The 19,330-nt window shown below is 39.9% G+C and overlaps 1 protein-coding gene across 2 annotated transcripts in view; it reads left to right on the top strand.

The window, feature by feature from the left end:
• The first annotated feature begins 1,170 nt into the window (after positions 1-1,170).
• RTCA (RNA 3'-terminal phosphate cyclase) overlaps positions 1,171-19,330 on the top strand; it is a 28,415-nt gene continuing 10,255 nt past the window's right edge. The window contains exons 1-8 of one of the 2 annotated variants that reach the window (XM_065907988.1): positions 1,171-1,422; positions 1,518-1,618; positions 3,279-3,422; positions 7,863-7,986; positions 10,990-11,048; positions 13,446-13,587; positions 13,958-14,082; positions 15,004-15,062. In XM_065907988.1, coding sequence (XP_065764060.1) covers positions 1,378-1,422; positions 1,518-1,618; positions 3,279-3,422; positions 7,863-7,986; positions 10,990-11,048; positions 13,446-13,587; positions 13,958-14,082; positions 15,004-15,062 — 799 coding nt within the window. In that variant the 5' untranslated portion in view covers positions 1,171-1,377. Of the gene's footprint in view, positions 1,423-1,517; positions 1,619-3,263; positions 3,423-7,862; positions 7,987-10,989; positions 11,049-13,445; positions 13,588-13,957; positions 14,083-15,003; positions 15,063-19,330 lie in introns of those variants that run through there. The other variant, XM_065907996.1, reaches the window with a different exon arrangement.

Raw genomic sequence — 19,330 nt, 5'->3', positions numbered from 1 at the left:
TGGTTTTGGTACCAGAGATTGGGTAAAGTATATGCATTCCCAGAGCTTTCCCTGTTACAACAACGATAGAATATTGGGAATTGGAGACAATGATGTTCACATCAAACCACAGAGGTTCATATGCCAGTATTCGCTTAACAACTGTGTAGCCTTGCAGCAAATAGTTTAACACATGCAGCTGTAAATCAGAGTAAAAATAGTAAATATTTTAGCAGGTTGTGCAAGCATGCAGCGGCCAGGTGCTCAATAAATGTTGGCTGTTATCTGTATGATTTGTCATATTCTAATTGCTGCTCCCTCTTAACTGTAAAATAGTTACAGTATATTTTTATCATTAAGAAGACTGACATCATAATTGCTTACTTCTCAGTCTCTCCTATGGACTTCCAATATTTTCGGGCAGAGAATACCTTACTCTCCCTTGCTTACATAGAAAGGCTTGCACATGATTTGGTACTCAATTAATGTAGGAATTGAACCACAAGCGGAATCAAGAAGCTGGTTGTCCTTTCTGTCCTGGCCTTTGGTGAATGACGTTAGTTGCACTGTTCATTACCGCCATGAGGTTGGACTCTTTCTCCGACAACGTGGCGTAACTTTGGCTTTTTGAGAATTATGCTACTGATTCTGACTCTGTCCTTTTCCACTCATCCCCAAAGAACTGGTGTCTCGCAGGAGAAAAAAAGATGATAATATTCTATACGCGCGCGCGAACAGAAACAGACGCCGGTGAAGAATGAGAGGCTCATGGGTATCATCAATGCGCCAGGGAAACACATTTCAAGGGCCAGGCTGCAGAGAAGGCAAACCCGACCAGAGACAAGGTGGTCAGTGCATCGCAGGGACTTTTCTACTCTTCAGTTTTAAGAGTCTCCAGTTTGGGTACGGCAGGATCCCCGAGAAAACAGTGATAAACAGATATTTGCACAAGCCTGCGAGACAACTGGAGGAGACGACTAGAGGTGAAAGGGAAGCTTTCTGCAATCTGCCCGTTCTCCTGTGTTCAGGGTGCAAGTCTACTAGGGACAGATTTCCTGAGATGCTCCGGGGCACCTCCCCGGCCACCACCCCTTCTGCCGGAGAGCTTCCGTTGTGTCGGAATTTTCTGGGCGCCGCCCCTTTAAGCGGCGGGCGGCGCGCACGCGCACTGATTGTGGGCTTGAACCCGGCTTCTGGGCGCCGTGCGTCCGGGTTCGTGTCTGCGGAGTTGGGCGTTCCCCGAGCCGGCGCGTCCTCTGCTTTTCCGCAGAGCCCGGCGGCCCCGAGCGGGGAGCGAGGACTCAGGCTCCGGAGCTGCGGGGCAGGAGTCCACGTATCCTCTTTCTCCCGTTCGGGCCGAGGCTACGTCGCGGGGGGCCGGGCCCCAGCACGCTCCCCATGGCGGGGCCGCGGGTGGAGGTGGACGGCGGCATCATGGAAGGGGTGAGTGCCGAGCACGAGGCCTGGCGGGGTGCGGCTGCAGCACGAGCTGCGGCGGAGAGCTTGCGGGCCTAATCTCTCTCCTCTCTCGGCACCAGGGCGGGCAGATCCTGAGGGTGTCCACGGCCCTGAGCTGTCTGCTGGGCCTCCCCTTGCGGGTGCAGAAGATCCGAGCCGGCCGCAGCACGCCGGGCCTCAGGTAAGTCGGGGCGCCGGGGAGTCTGGTCGTGGGACTAGAGGGTGGGTGGGTGCGCTGGCCTGGGGACTGGGGGAGAAGAGGGGACAGGCCGTGGGACTAGAGGGTAGGGGGCTGGCGCCGGGCTAGGGACTGGGGGAGAGGAGGGGATAGGCCGAGGGACTGGAGGGTGAGGGGCAGAGAACAGGCCATTGTTGGGGGGCAGGCGGCAGGACGTGAAGCTGAGAATCGGGAGCTCGATGGTGATGCTAGGATCCCCGCCCTAGGATTGAGGACCTTGCGGCCCGGGGATGGTGCTGTGGCTTCGGGAACCGGGCTTGGGTGCTTTTGAAAGCCTCACGGAGCAAGTTCAGGGAATAGGTCCGTGTTTTCTCTTTAGCTAAAGTTGTCTCGTTTCCTGATGAGTTATATTTTGAAATGTTTCCCACCTCATCGGTCGTTACAAGTACTCGGAAAGCTCGTACCAGCGGGCAAGGTAGATCAGGGCAGAACAGCCTCTGTGGCCAAACAAAAATTCCGCTATTTTAAACCGGGCCTTTCTCTCCGTTCACACGTTTTAGTCTTATAAGGAGCCTGAGATGCCGTCATTCCGGCTTTCATTCAGACGTCTAGGAAGCTGTGGATAGGACCAGGATTATCGGTTGTGGAGAGGACAAAATGTTGACAGTTGACCGTGTTTCATCTGTCATCTGGAAGCTAGGCATACCACTAGTTTAAGTCAAGGTGAAGCCAGACTGATTCCTTTGTACTTGTACTTTGTATATATTTCATTCTAATGGATCAGCTGTCTCTTAGTTTTTTATCCAGACTCCATGTTGAAATTATTAAAAGGCAGTTACTGATATATGTGAACAGTAGTTCTCTTTGTCATGGCAGTAGTTTGCAGTAACCCATTTCATCAATAGGGAAATTCATTCATTAAGGCTGTACTAGGTACTTTGTTACTTTGCTAGGGCTGCAATAACAGAATACCACAGACTATGTGGCCTAAACAACCGAAAATTGATTTTTGCAGTTTTGGAGGCTGAAAGTCCAAGATGAAGGTGATGGTAGGGTTGGTTTTCTCTGAGGGACATAAGGGAAGATTCTGTTCCAGGCCTCTCTCCTTGACTTGAATATAATCAGCCTCTTCCCGGTGTTCGTGCCTCTGTACATATGCCCCCCTGGTGTATCTTAATCTTCTCTTTTTTGTAAGGACACCAGTGAGAATGGGCTGGGGCTCACTCTGACTGCCTCTTTTAACTTAATCAGCTCTTTACAGGCCCTATTTGCAAATACAGTCACTTTGTGAGGTACTTCAGCATATGAAATTTAGAGGAACACAGTTCAGCCCATAACAGATATGTAGATTACTCAGTGAAGTGCAAGTGAGACTGATGGCGCTTGGGTTGTTTTATTAGTTTTTCTCTTTTGCATGCTTCTAATTTGCAACAATATTATCAGCATATGTGTTTATAGTTAAGGTAACATGTGGAAGGAACCTTTAAAAAGATACCTACCAGCAGGTAGTCCAGATGCCTAAAAAGCCAAAAAGACACTCTGGCACTTACTGCGGTTAGACCTTGCTGTTTTCTTGCCATTGCAGTTTTATAAATGTGTCATAAAGTGTGGGGATATAGGCAGTCTGAATGCACACGTTTTGATGCAGTATTATGACCTGAAGGCCTCAACATTTATCTGGATTGGAAATGATTCGAGATTTGTGTGATGGGCAACTGGAGGGGGCAGAAATCGGCTCAACAGAAATAACGTTTACACCAGAGAAGATCAAAGGTGGAGTCCACACAGCAGATACCAAGACAGCAGGGTATGTGTCACCTACATTCCATTTGACTATGGGTTTTCGAATTAGACCTGGATGCAGATATAGGTACTACCACTTCTCGGACAAGTTGCTTAACCTCTTTGAAGCTTGGTTTCCTCACTTTTAAAATGAACATAAAACACATTTCAGAGTTAAAAATGCTGTGTAAAGTTTCAAATACCTAATTGCTTATTAATTGTGGTTATTACTGTAGCTATTACTGCACCTGTCTAGAATTTTCTCTCATGTATCAGTTCAGTCGCTCAGTCATGTCTGACGCTTTGCAACCCTGTGGACGGCAGCACCCTAGGCTTCCTTGTCCATCACCAACTCCTCGAGTTTACTCAAACTCATGTCCATCGAGTTGGTGATGCCATCCAACCATCTCATCCTCTGTCATTCACTTCTCCTGCCTTCAATCTTTCCCAGCATCAGGGCTTTTGCAGTGAGTCAGTTCTTCACATCAGGTGGCCAAAATAGCATCAGTCCTTCCAATGAATATTCAGGGTTGATTTCCTTTAGGATTGACTACTTTCATCTCTTTGCAGTCCAAAAGGACTCTCAAGAGTCTTCTCCAACACCACAGTTCAAAAGCATCAAGTCTTCGGCGCTCAGCTTTCCTTATAGTCCAACTCTCATGTCCATACATGACTACTGGAAAAACCATAGCTTTGACTATACAGACCTTTGTTGGGCAAGTGATGTCTCTGCTTTTTAATGTGCTGTCTAGGTTGGTTATAGCTTTTCTTCCAAGAAGCAAGCAACTTTCAATTTTATGGCTGCAGTCAACCATCCACAGTGATTCTGGAGCCCAAGAAAATAAAGTCTGTCACTGTTTCCCCATCTGTACATCTTCTCTCATGTATAGTATAGCATATTTGTTTCTTTAGTTTTTGTTACTTAGAAAATGAATATCTGAAAGCAGCTGTAGTTTCGTGCTTTGTAGTGATAAGTAGTCTTTGTGGTCTAGTTTAGTTCTTGACTTGCACTTAATTATGAACCATATTTTACTTTTAGTGTAGGTATTTTTGTCCTCTTTTAATAGAGACTTGTGCAACTATATATAGAAATTTTTGTATATGATCTTCTTTTTATCCTCATTGAAAAATGGATATTTAACAATTAAGTTGAGCCTTTATCCTTTTCCAAGTATCTCTCTTTTTATTGATAAAACAGAGAAAGCAGTTTATGTGTTTTCTGTGTTATTGGCTGATGGCTATTATAAGCAGCATCTTTTTACCAAAATCTTATACATTTACTAGGAAATTTGATGAAATAAGGAATACTATAGTAAACATGATGCCAGTTTGTTTCAGTAATGATTGTTTCAATAGATTATGATTTTTTTAGCTTAAGGAAATGTTTAGTGACAATTGAGATTTCAGTTATGATGTGAATAGATTTATGTTAAAAAAGATCTCTCGTAGGCCTCAGGTGAAGTTTGCCAAATGATAACTTTCTTAAGGGGATTAAAGCATTTTGAAGTATCTTTATTTTTTTGGACTTCAAAATCACTTTAGATGGTGACTGCAGCCATGAAATGAAAAGATGCTTACTCCTTGGCAGGAAAGTTATGACTAACCTAGACAGCATATTAAAAAGCAGAGACATTACTTTGCCAACAAAAGTCCATCTGGTCTAGTCAAAGCTATGGTTTTTCCAGTAGTCGTGTTTGGATGTGAGAGTTGGACTGTGAAGAAAGCGGAGCACCGAAGAAATGATGCTTTTGAACTGTGGTGTTGGAGAAGACTGTTGAGAGTCCCTTGGACTGCAAAGAGATCCAGCCAGTCTGTCCTAAAGTAGATCAGTCCTGAATATTCATTGGAAGGACTGATGTTGAAGTTGAAACTCCAATAGTTTGCCCATCTGATGCGAAGAGCTGACTCATTTGAAAAGACCCTGATGCCGGGAAAGATTGAAGGCAAGAGGAGAAGGGGATGACAGAGGATGAGATGGTTGGATGGCATCATTGACTTACTGGACATGAGTTTGGGTAAAGAAACTCCAGGAGTTGGTGATGGACAGGGAGGCCTGGCGTGCTGCAGTCCATGGGGTCGCTACCAGTTGGACACGACTGAGCGACTGAACTGAAGTATCTTTCTTATTTCGGGCATTCTCTTGTACAAAAAGAGGGGAAGTTATAGTTAACCAACTGTCTAAAAATTAACTAACACAGAATCATAGAATTTTGAAGCTGTAGGGAAGAAGATAGAAACCCTGTATTCCAACCCTTCCTTTACTTTGTGAATGAGAAAATGAAGACTCAGAAGTCATAGAGTCAGGGTCAGAACTAGAATTAGAATCTAGACTTTCTGGCTTCTAATCCACTAGAATGTATGAGAAATAAGTTTAAAACTGATAATCCAATTTCATTTAATAGACTAAAACAAGCTTATTCCTAGCAACAAAACGCAGCTTAAGTGAATTGTAGCATTTTCATCCCTAATTGTGATTATAGTACTATGTCTTCTCAAATGTCTACCTTTGTCTTTGCAGTTCCTTGTCTGTGTGTGCTTAGTCACTCAGTCGTGTCCGACTCTTTGCAAACCTGTGGACTGTAGCCCACCGGGCTCCTCTGTCCATGGGATGCTCCAGGCAAGAATACTAGAGTGGGTTGCCATTTCCTCCTCCAGGGGATCTTCCCTACCTAGAGATTAAACCTGTGTCTTCTGCATTGGCAAGCAGATTCCTTACCACTGAGCCACCTGGGAATCCCTTGCAATTCCATACTTTTTTAAAATTAAGGTTTTCTTTACTCTTCTTAGACTCTGATTTTATTAGGTGGAAGAGAAACACTTTAACTGTATTGGGTTTCTCAGAGGGTATAAACACAAGTTCAGCAGTTGTAAACCTATGGTTTATGGTAAACTGAATGTTTCCAAGTCTTTTTCACTTGTCCCTAGGCTTAACTCCTAAGAAGAGAGATTATATTGTATGCGGTTTCTCTTACAGTGCCTAACATTACACAGTGTTAAATATTTACTGAATTAATAGAATACAATATCAGTGATAGAGACTGTATAATTCAGTACCCATGCATCATTCCCATAGGACAGTTAAATAAAGGCTATCCTTTGGTCTGTAGTGGAGAAGGAAATGGCAACCCATTCCAGTACTCTTGCTTGGAAGATCCCATGGATGCAGGAGCCTGGTAGGCTATAGTCCATGTGGTCGCAAAGAGTCAGACACGACTGAGCGACTTCACTTCACTTTGGTATGTAGAGGCTGTGTTGGCATTCCCTTTCAAACTATGCATTAATTAATAGGATTAACTAGATTAATTAATAGGATTGTTTTCTGCTGACTTTGGAGAAGGGAGATGACAGCTCTTTTAGGAAATATGACCATTTTGTTTCATAAAATGCTACATACTCTATGATTATTTCTTGTGATTTCTCACATTATTTGACTCTAAGGACCAAATAGCAGCTACCCTGGTGTCTCAGTTGGTAAAGAGTCTGCCTACTATGTGGGAGACCTGGGTTCGATCCTTGGGTCAGGAAGATCCCCTGGAGGAGGAAATGGCAAACTACTCCAGTATTCTTGCCTGGAGAATTTCATGGACAGAAGAGCCTGGTGGGCTACAGTCCAAAGAGTTGGACATGACAGAGTGATTTTCACTTCACTTTCAAGAACCAGACAGGGTTGAGTTGTAGCAAGGATTATCTCCTGAAAACTTTTTTCGATGTGAAATATTTGGCTGTCAGTCCTTGTAAAATATTACTCTGTCTTATCACAAATGCCATGATGGTAGGAACTCTATCTTAATATATGGAATGATGCCTTGTGCATGGTGGAGACTCAGGTACAGTCATTAGAATATTTGCAGACCTTGACAGTTTTGAATGCAGTTTCATAAAGTGTTACTTTTAAGAATCATTTTATAAAAACATTGTAAAGATGCTTTTATTTTTAATTCTTTTTAACTTCTTTGTAATATAGACAAAAGTATTAGAACTTAACCTACGATCACACAGGGGGCTTCCCTAGTGACTCAGTAGAGAATCCACCTGCAATGCAGGAGACGCAGGACCAGTCCCTGGGAGGGAAAGATCCCTGGAGAAGGAACTGGCAACCCGCTCCAGTATTCTTGCCTGGGAAATCCCATGGACAGAAGAGCCTGCTGGGCTAACAGTCCATGGAGTTGCAAAAGAGTCAGACATGTCTTAGCAACTAAACGACAACAAAGGTCATATAACTCATGTATTCAGTATTGGATTCAAACCCAGATTTGTTTATTAAGGCCAGTCCCTTCTATTGTGAAATACCAAGCTTTCTTTAAGATTTAGGATGTTATCATTCAGTCAATGGGAGTGTTTTTTAACTTTAAAGTTGAAGGCCTGTAAGTTGTCTCTGCTTCAGCTGGTGGTGGTATGCAGTAACGTCTCTTTCCTGAGACTTTAAAATGAAAACACAGCTAAGCCTGTTCTGCCTTCTCCTTAGGAGTGTGTGCCTCTTGATGCAGGTCTCAATGCCCTGTGTTCTCTTTGCTGCTTGTCCGTCAGAGCTGCGTTTGAAAGGTGGCACTAATGCTGAAATGGCCCCACAGATTGACTACACAGCCATGGTAAGAGCTTTTGTTGCTGCTGACCGACTTAGAGGATCTCATATAGTCTTCTCAAACTCCATTCTCTGTTTAAGTACATCCTGAGTGTTTTTGTGTCCATACCTCTTTATTTCCTAATGGGGTCTGGTTCTATTGTGGGAGAGGATAATTATTTTAGATTGTGTGTTGTACCTTAGAATGGTGTTCATAGTGAATTCTTTAAAAACCTCATGTACATTAGATTGTTTATAATGCATATACCATATATTACTTATCATATAAGTTATTTTCTGAATACAGGGATTATGATTTGGAAGAAAAACTCAAAATAAGAATCAAATGCCATGTTTGACAGGATTGGTGAGGATATGAAGAAATTGGAACCTTTGCACACTGTTGATGGGAATACAAAATGGTACAGCCATCATGGAAAATAGCATAGAGGTTCCTCAAAATATTAAAAAGAAAACTGCTGTATAATCCAGCAGTCCCACTAGATATTATCCAAAAGAGTTGAAATCAGGATCTCCAAGAGATATTAACATTCCCTTATTCATTGTGACAATATTCATAAAAGCCAAGATGTGGAAATGACCTAAATGTCCATTGACAGATGAAAGAATATAAAAAATGAGGTATACAGAAAACATATTAGAAAAATTTAATTTAAAGAAGTAGCTTATGCACACTATAAGATAGTCTCTGAAGGTAGTAGCCACTGTTAATAGTTTATTTCTTTAAATTTTCTTCAACAGATTTTCTATCTATAAATTTGCTATTTTTATACATCCATGTATTTAGCTTTGTCCCTATTTATCTGCCTGTCTGTCTGGCCCACTACTTGTCCTTGTAAATAAAGTGTTATTAGAACTAAAAAAAAAATGTGTTATATATGTACAATGGATGACTATTTAGCATTAAAACAGAAATTCTAGATTATGTGACAGCACAGTAGAATCTTGAGGATGTTGTGCTATGTGAAATGAGCCCGTAGATACAGACAGTTGTGACATGGTTCCACTTATATAAAATATCAAAAGAAATTATGGACTGAAAGAATGGAATGGTTGCTAGTGGAAGAGGGAAACTGGGGAGTTAATAATCAACGAGGATAAATAGTTAAGTAAGGTGAATACACTTTAGAGATCTGTTGTACACATTGTAAGTTTTGTCAACAGTATTATGTTGTACTCTTAAAAATGTGTTGAGAAAGTAAGATCTCAGGTTAAATGTTCTTACCACAATAAAAAAATTTTTTAAAAAAAAACTACCATATTTTGATTATGAATTTTTAGAAAGTAAAATTCAATATTGGCATGCTTATATAACTTGTGGGAGGGAAAGGTGGTATCATCATTTTTCCCTAGGTTTATTAAGGTGTAGTTATTTATACTAGAACTCACCCTTCGTAGTGTGAGGTTCTTTGATTTCTGATGTGTGGTTGTGAACCTGCCACCACAATGATGATAAAGAATTACTGTAAAAAATTCCCTTATCCCTCTTTCTATCAGTCCCACCCACTCTGGCCCTGGCAATCAGCGATCTGTTGTCTCATAGTTCTGCCTTTTTTCAGAGTGTCATATAAAGGAATAATACTGTATATGTAGTCTTTTCAGTCTTGTTTCTTCCAGTTATAATAGCATCTGTTTAGGGAGAGGAGAGTGGAGGAGGGATGGGTTGGGAGCTTGGGATTAGCAGATGCTATTGTTATATGTAGAATGGATAAACAACAAGGCTTTACTGTATAGCACAGGGAACTATATCCAATATCCTGTGATACATCATAGTGGAAAAGAATATGAAAAAGAATGTGTGTATATATATATATACACATATAACTGAATCACTGCTGTTTAATAGGAATTAACATAGCATTGTAAATCAGCTCTACTTCAATAAAATAAATTAAAAAATACATCTGAGAGTTACCCATGTTGCTTGTATCAGCAGTAAAAACTAAATAGTGTTCTATTATATGGATGTTTGTATATCTATTTATCAGTTGAAGGACATTTGGACTATTTCCAGTTTTTTGCAGTTACGAGTAAAGTCACTGTAAATACAGGTTTCTTGTCTGGACATGAGTTTTTGTTTCTCTTGGGTAAATAGTTAGGATTTGCTCAGTTGTAACAGTGAGATTATGTCTGACTTCATGAGAAACTGCCAGATTGTTTTGGCATCCAAGGTGGCTGCATTGTTTTGCATTTTCACCAACACTGTAGGGGAGTTTTAGCTCTTCTTCATTCTGCCCAGAACTTGATATTCTCAGCTTTTAGTTAATTTTTCCATTTTAGTAGATGTTATAGTCTTTTAAAATTTAGTTTGATGGGATATATAATGAAAATTAATCTCTGTTCACCTAGTAATTCCACTTCAAGGAAATGACCCTAATTAAATATTATAAAATGCAGCAAAAGATAATGTTAAAGGTATTAGAGTAGGGTGCCATATACTATAATTGCTGTTATATAATATATATAGTTATACGATAATGAAAACTTGAAGAATGGTTAGATAAATTATGCTGGATTGCCATATAATCATTCAAATGTTTTTTAGGAGGAATATTTTATGATGTTGGGAAATGCTTTTATTTATAATGTGAAATGAGGGCAAAAGGATAAAACGTTGTATATGCAGTGAAATTTCAGCTGTATAAAAACAATTGAGAGAACAGAATGGAATGCTGTTCAGCACCCCAGATTTCTTACAGTACGTTATATTAAGGTTAGGAAATGGCTTCTGGAGTAAAACTCCAAAGATCAAGAATCCTGAGTTCTGGTGGTTATTTTTTTCCTCATTAGATAGGCTTGCACAACCCTTATTAGTTAAATGTTAAACTTTTAATTTTAGCTGCATGTCAGTTATTTTATTTAAAAAATAGAATTAGCCTTCACATTTTTGTATCACTGTTTATCTACTGTGCCTCATTATCATCTCAGTACAGAGCACATTTGTTTACTAAATATACTTGTTGAATCAGTTAATACTGGTGTTTAAGGTAACAATAAATTGATTTTTCAGGTTTTCAAGCCAATTGTTGAAAAATTTGGTTTCACATTTAATTGTGACATTAAAATGAGGTAAGGTGCTTCTTTCTTAACCCTTTGACCCACTACTTGTGCTGAAAGTAGTGGAAAAGTTAGATCCTGGAGAACTGTCTTTCTGTAATCCACTTAATACATTTTTTGTGGGAAAGAATAGTATTTTGTGGCTTAAAACAATAGGCAGCAGGGGTGTGGGTATTGAAAGCAGCTGCATACTATGTTGGATGTTTGGTTTTTAGCAGAGTATTTTTGAGGGAGTGGCTGCATTGAGGCACCTTCGTGTGTGCAGCTATCTATGTCCGGCACAGATGAATGCTCGCTGTGTGCGGCTCCTGGAGTGGGGCGCTGCAGGATCCTAAAGGGGATTCTCTGCCACAGCGCACCCAGGATTCTTGTCCTAGGAGACATATTGGGCATTCAGGTTATTTCCCTTATAAGGCTTGCCTTCTGCCTCGGAATAACGAGGCCACATTTCTTGGTGTGGCATTTAAGTGTTTTGCAGTCTTATTCCAATTTGGCTTTCTAGCTACATTCTCCCTCCCCTCCTTTCAGCATACCATGTATTCTAACCACATGATTGCTGCCACTGCCAAAATACACTCTGTACCTTCAGACTCCCATGCCTTTGTTCATGTTTCTCTTCCCCTTCTAAAACGTGGAAATTCTGTATCTCTTCAAAATGAAACTCTTAGTTTCTTGTGTGAATTGTCAGTGACTGTGCCTCAGTTGGAATTCATAGCTGCACCTCTGTTTTAGTCCTCTTCACAGCATGACCTGTGTTCTAGTTACACGTGAAGCCCCATCCTACCAGATGGGGGACTTCTTTGTGGATGTGAGTGTTGTCATTCTTATCTTTGTGTTCTTAGCATCTTCTGGACAAAGACAGTAAATAATGTGAGTCAAAATTTTATTAATGGTTCAGCTAGTAAATATTCATCATATATTTATTGAGCACCTATAATGTGCCAGACATTGTTTTAGGACACTGGAATATAGCAAGAAGAAAATAGACGAGCTGCTATCATTAAGTAGCGTTTATTCTAAAACAGCACTGGTTGAATAGAACCTTCTTCATTTAGCTGTCCCAAGTCCTAGTTGTGGGATGTGAAATCTTTCAGGTGTGGCATGTGGGATCTAGTTCTCCGTCCAGGACTGAACCCCAGCCCCCTGCATTGAGAGCACGGAGTCTTAGCCACTGGACCACCAGAGGAGTCCCCGAATAGAATTTTCTGCACTAAGGGAATTGCTGCCTATCTGTGCAGGATGATCATCATTTGCTACATATGACTGTTGAGCACTTGAAATGTGGCTAGTTGGACTGGGGAGCTGAGTTTTAAATTTTATTAAATTTAAATGGGGAATTTTCTGGCAGTCCAGTGGTTAGGACTCTGCACTTTAACTGCTGAGGGCACAGGTTCAGTCCTGGATGAGGAACTAAAATCCCCTCAAGCCTTGATGTGTGGCAAATAAAATAAATAAATCATTTTAGCTCATTATTGACCAGGGGATTTTTGTAAAAACCTAACACCCGTGGCTGACAATTTTTATTTTGGCTGGACAAAAATTAATTTTGTTATTTTACTAGCATTTCGTGGGCTATTACATTCAGTAGTTAGACCTGGCACACCTGTTAAGTCTTCTGGTTTTTGTGAAGTGTTGTCTTCACTCCACTCTTCTGTAGAAGCAAGCGAGCATTCTCCAGCACCATGAGTTTCGTTTTCATTTTCTGTATCAGAATGAATCACTCAGATTATTTATTGACTTTTGTCTGATACTCACACTGTCTGAATCAGAACTATATCCTGAGGAACTATCCTCTTCTGACACACTAGTGTATATGTCACATGGACAATCAGAGAAAGAGTCTGGATAAAATTTACCAAAAAATTTTTCACTCAAAATTTCATGATATGTCATTTTCAAAAATTTTACACTTGTAATATACATAGGGTAGGAACAAAAGCTTAATGGAGCAAAATGTGAATGATAACAAGCATCATAAGTTGTATAATGAACCCTTCATCAATTTTAAGCTAGCTTCACACAGTGATGTTAATTGTATCACCTCTAAAATGAATTGATATGCCTCTGGTCAATATTGTTCAGGTAACAAAAGAGGGATTAACATATCTCTGGTCAATAATCGGTTAAATAGTCACATGAACTTGAGTCTTTCTTGCCTGGGACATCCATGGACTCAGGAGCCTGGTGGGCTACAGTCCATGGGGTTACAAAGAGTTGGATATGACTTAGCAACTAAACAACAACAAACCCTGAGTCTACCATATGGGAAAGTACAAATCTAAAGCATTATTTAGAAATGTGAAACATAAATTATATGGTTGGTGTTACTCACATGTTGTTTTATTGTAAATATTGAGCGTTATTTTTTTGCCATGCAGTCAGTTTGTGTATTTATCATACTTTTCGTAGGGGCTACTACCCAAAGGGAGGTGGTGAAGTGATTGTCCGAATGTCGCCAGTTAAACAGTTGAACCCAATAAATTTAACTGACCGTGGCTGTGTGACTAAGATTTATGGAAGAGCTTTTGTTGCTGGTGTTTTGCCGTTTAAAGTAAGTTGTCTGATTCACTTTACTCTATAAAGTAACACAACATTGCAAACCAACTATACTCCAATAAAAATTTTAAATATAAGGTATTAAAAAAAAAAAAGTTGTCTAGATGATCTTAGAAGTGTTTGTCTTGATAAGTATTATTATATCATCTAAATTTTGAAATTATTGAGAGAGGTTTTTTTTTTTGAGAGAGTTTTTAAATAAATCTTTTCATGATAAGTTTTTCTTAAAATTCTGTGCTTATTTTACTCTTTAAAATTGAGTTGTTATATGATGCACGGAAAAATTCTTATGTGTCTTTGAAGGCTTGAACGCAACTGTGAAAATAATTATTAATTTATTCTATTTTTCTGTCTTACCAAAATAGGTAGCAAAAGATATGGCGGCGGCAGCCGTAAGATGCATCAGGAAGGAGATTAGGGATCTGTATGTTAACATCCAGCCTGTTCAGGAACCTAAAGACCAAGCTTTTGGCAATGGAAATGGAATAATGTGAGACAATATACTTTTTCCTGGATGTTGGTTGAGAGTACCCTGAAATAGTTATCCTTTTTTAATTAAATGTTTGTCATTTTAAAATTTGTAGTTTTAAGGCATATTTTTTAAGGGCTTTCCTACCTAAAACAATAGTATGATGTGATGAATTATGGTAATTTTATTCTGAATTTTTTTCTGAGGATGGTTTACTTTTTACTACACTGTAAGAGCCTTTCTGTTTATATAGTAAGCTTAAATGTTTAAGCTAATCAGAAGTTAGCCTTTGAAGATTATCCTATGAGAAATATTCCCAGTTGTTTTTCTATATCTCAAGTGTGAATTCAGTTTACAAGTAAATATTAGATGTAGCAAAGGTCTACTTAGAAAAGAAATATTATATATTTTCCCATTAGGAGTTACTGATTTAAGTGTTATAAAAATGCTTTAATATTTTTGAAGAATAAAACTATCTTTTGTGAATATTTAGCTTTTAAATTCTTTTTCATAACTTCTATTAAGGAGTTTAAAGTAAATGCATTTACTGCATATAATACTATTATGAAAACTATTGATATAAAAGAAAACCAAACATCTCTGTAGAAAGACATTTACATTTAAGATCATCAGTATAGCATGCCTCTGAAATGGTCTTACTTAATGCTGATGAAATGATTTCTGGGAAGAAAATTCCTTACCTGTGTGTGAATCAAAATCTGGTGTGACTTCTTGTAAGAAGTGCCGAAAGATACTAATACCCTGATGAAGATGGAGAATGCTAATCATGTTGCTCTCTGTATGAAAATTTTCACTTTTGCAATATCCTAGCCAGATCTAATTCTGTGTATTTAATAGTCACTGTTCTCCTGTGTTGTATTTGCATGTAATATTGGAATATTTATAGCATGGATAGTAATACTGTTTTTTCCCCTTATACAGCATTATTGCTGAGACATCCACTGGCTGTCTGTTTGCTGGATCATCGCTTGGTAAACGAGGTACAGATAAATGAAGGGTATACTATTCCTAGTTCTAGTGTACAACAATTAATTATTCTTTAATTATCTGTCAGGATTAGAATATTATAGAATGATGGGTGACAAGTTTAAAAGGATATGGTTCAATTCAGTTCAGTTCAGTCGCTTGGTTGTGCCTGACTCTTTGCAACCCAATGGACTGCAGCATGCCAGGCCTCCCTGTCCATCACCAACTCCCGGAGTTTACTCAACCTCGTGAACATTGAGTTGGTGATGCCATCCAGCTATCTCAGCCTTTGTCATCCCCTTCTTCTCCTGCCCCCAATCCCCCCCAGCATCAGGGTCTTTTCCAATGAGTCAACTCTTCACATGAGGTGGCCAAAGTAATGGAGTTTCAGCTTCAGCATCAGTCCTTCCAATGAATATTCAGGACTGAATTCCTTTAGGATGGACTGGTTGGATCTCCTTGCAGTCCAAGGGACTCTCAAGAGTCTTCTCCAACACCAAGTTCAAAAGCATCAATTCTTTGGTGCTCCACTTTCTTTATAGTCCACCTAACACATCCATACATGACTATTGGAAAAACCATAGCCTTGACTAGATGGACCTTTGTTGGCAAAGTAATGTCTCTGCTTTTTAATATGCTTTCTAGGTTGGTGATAACTTTTCTTCCAAGGAGCAAGCGTCTTTAAATTTCATGGCTGCAGTCACCATCTGCAGTGATTTTGGAGCCCCCCCAAAATAGAGTCTGTCACTGTTTCTATTGTTTCTTCATCTATTTGCTGTGAAGTGGTGGGACCAGATACCCTGATCTTAGTTTTTTGAATGTTGAGTTTTAAGCCAACTTTTTCACTTTCATCAAGAGGCTCTTTAGTTCTTTGCTTTCTGCCACAAGGGTGGTGTCATCTGCATATCTGAGATTATTGATATTTCTACCAGCAGTCTTGATTCCAGCTTGTGCTTCATCTAGCCCAGCATTTCTCATGATGTACTCTGCATATAAGTTAAATAAGCAGAGTGACAATATACAGGCTTGATGGACTCTTTTCCCACTTTTGAACTGGTCTGTTGTTCCATGTCCAATTTTAACTGTTGCTTCCTGACCTGCATACAGGTTTCTCAGGAGTCAGGTCAGGTGGTCTGGTATTCCCATCTCTTGAAGAATTGTCCACAGTTTGTTGTGGTCCACACAGTCAAAGGCTTTGGCATAGTCAATAAATGTGAAGTAGATGTTTCTCTGAAACTCTCTTGCTTTTTCGATGATCCAGCAGATGTTGGCATTTTGATCTCTGGTTCCTCTGCCTTTTCTAAATCCAGCTTGAACATCTGGAAGTTCACAGTTCATGTATTGCTGAAGCCTGGCTTGGAGAATTTTGAGCATTACTTTACTAGCATGTGAGATGAGTGCAACTGTGTGGTAGTTTGTGCATTCTTTGGCATTGTCTTTCTTTGGGATTGGAATGAAAACTGACCTTTTCCAGTCCTGTGGCCACTGCTGAGTTTTCCAAATTTGCTGGCATATACAATGCAGCACTTTCACAGCATCATCTTTTAGGATTGAAATAGCTCAACTGGAATTTCATCACCTCCACTATCTTTGTTCATAGTGATACTTCCTAAGACCCACTTGGCTTCACATTCCAGGATGTCTGGCTCTAGATTGCCGATCACGCCATTGTGATTATCTGGGTTGTGAAGATCTTTTTTTTCAGTTCTTCTGTGTATTCTTGCCACCTCTTCTTAATATCTTCTGCTTCTGTTAGGTCCATACCATTTCTGTCCTTTATTGAGCCCAACTTTGCATGAAATGTTCCCTTGGTATCTCTAATTTTCCTGAAGAGCTCTCTAGACTTTCCCATTCTATTGTTTTCCTCTGTTTCTTTGCATTGATATCTGAGGAATGCTTTCTTATCTCTTCTTGCTATTCTTTGGAACTCTGCATTCAAATGGGAATATCTTTCCTTTTCTCCTTTGCCTTTCACCTCTCTTCTTTTCTCAGCTATTTGTAAGACCTCCTCAGACAACCATTTTGCCTTTTTGCATTTCTTTTCCTTGCAGATGGTCTTGATCCCTGCCTCCTGTACAGTGTGTTGAACCTCTGTCCATAGTTTTCCAGGTACTCTGGATATGGTTAACTGGTTCTGTTTTAGAGTCAGTTAAATTTTAAGTCTTTCCTCCAACTTTATACTTTGAAAATTTTCAGTCTTACAGAAAAGTTGAATGATTAGTGAATGTCCATTCACTGCTTTCCTATATACACTGGTTATGAACATTTAGCTACATGTTGTGTGTTTCTGATAGATAGCATATTAAAAAGCAGAGACATTACTTTGCCACCAAAGGTCCGTCCAGTCAAGGCCATGGTTTTCCCAGTGGTCATGTATGGATGTGAGAGTTGGACTGTGAAGAAAACTGAGCCCTGAAAAATTGATGCTTTTGAACTGTGGTGTTGGAGAAGACTCTCGAGAGTCCCTTGGACTGCAAGGAGATCCAGTCAGTCCATTCTAAAGGAGATCAGTCCTGGGTGCTCATAGGAAGGACTGATGCTGAAGCTGAAACTCCAATAATTTGCCCACCTGATGTGAAGAACTAACTCATTGGAAAAGACCCTGATGATGGGAAAGACTACAGGCAGGAGGAGAAGGGGATGACAGATGAGATGGCTGGATGGCATCATCAACTTGATGGACATGAGTTTGAGTAAACTCTGGGAGTTGGTGATGGACAGGGAGGCCTGGTGTGCTATGATTCATAGGGTCGCAAAGAGTCGGACACGACTGAGCTACTGAACTGACTGTTTCTGAACGATGTATGTGTTCATCCAAAGAATAATACCTGCATCATCAAATGCCACTTTTTTGTTTTTAATTATTTGACCATGCTGTGCTACATGTGGGAATCTCAGTTTCCCGAACCAGGGGTTCAACCTGCACCCCCCTGTCTTGGAAGTGAAAAGTCTTAACCACTGAACCTCCAGGGAAATCCCACATTACCATTTTTATACCTAAAGAATCTGTCTGTTATTTTTAGATGCAACCAGTTGCCTCCAAAATATTCTTTAGAGCAATTTGAGATGTTTTGTTTTGTTTTTGAGCACACACAGCATTGGTTATCATGTCTGTTTAGTTTCTTTTTTAACTACAGAATAGTTTCTTTGCCTTTTTTTTACCCCCCTTTCATGATATTTACATTTTGAAAACTCCAAGCCATTTTCCTACAGGATTTTCCATTATGTGAATTTGTCTGATTATCTCATATTTATTCAGGTTCAACATTTTTAGTAAGACTATTGCACAGGTGATTTTGTGTATATTCTATTGTATCACATCAGTGAATGAGTGAGCACTCAGTCATGTCAGACTCTTTGTGACCCCATGGACTCTTCTGTCCATGGAATTTTCCAGGCAAGAATACTGGAGTGGGTTGCCATTTCTTCCTCCTGGGAATCTTCCCAACCCAGGGATCAAACTCATGTCTCCTGGGTCTCCTGCACTGTGGGCAGTTTCTTTGCCACTGAGCCATTAAATCACATCAAGGTGCACATAATGTCAGTCTGTCCTTTATCAGTAAAGCGGACTGTGGTCACTTGGTACGGTGGTGTCCTCCAGGTCTGTCTGCTATAAAGGTTTCTCCCTTTCTTCCTCCCCTCCTTCTTTTCATTGTCTCGTCACTACAGTGAAATCGTGGAGTCCTAACCACCGGACCACCAAGGAATTTCCCTCTTTCCCTTTGTATTATAATTCATAAATACTCTGGGATAATACTTTGAGACTGTCTGATTATTCTGTATCAATACAGCTTTCCTCCAGTGCTTTTAACATGTGATGGTTCTTCCCTGCATCAGTTATTACACTGTTGATTTCAAAATACTGAATGTTTTTGTGAAAGGGAAATTTCTATAGTATTTGGCATATTTGGGAGAGGAGATGCATGTATGCATCTGTTAGTATTTAAAGTTACTTTTGCTATTTTGTGTGTGTGTGTGTTCTGTCGCTCAGTTATGTCCAACTCTTTGCGAACTCATGGACTGTAGCCCACCAGGCTCCTCTGTCCATCAGATTTCCCAGGCAGGAATACTGGAGTGGGTTGCCATTTCCTTCTGTTAATCGTTGAACTCTTCATTATTTGTGTGGTAGTTGATTGCTTTCTTCCTACTTGATAGCATCTTTAAAAGATGCTTACACTCATGCCATTTAACTACATTAGTACTGCTGAATGCACAAATTCAGGTAATTTTAGTCTGCTTAGTTGGTAGATCTAGACAGTAGTTGGGTGTCACATTTAACCAG

The sequence above is a fragment of the Muntiacus reevesi genome, chromosome 1 (genome assembly GCF_963930625.1).
Source record: "Muntiacus reevesi chromosome 1, mMunRee1.1, whole genome shotgun sequence".
NCBI classification, from domain to species: domain Eukaryota; kingdom Metazoa; phylum Chordata; class Mammalia; order Artiodactyla; family Cervidae; genus Muntiacus; species Muntiacus reevesi.
The sequence above is the reverse complement of the archived record's forward strand: the minus strand, read 5'-3'. Positions and strand labels throughout refer to the sequence as shown.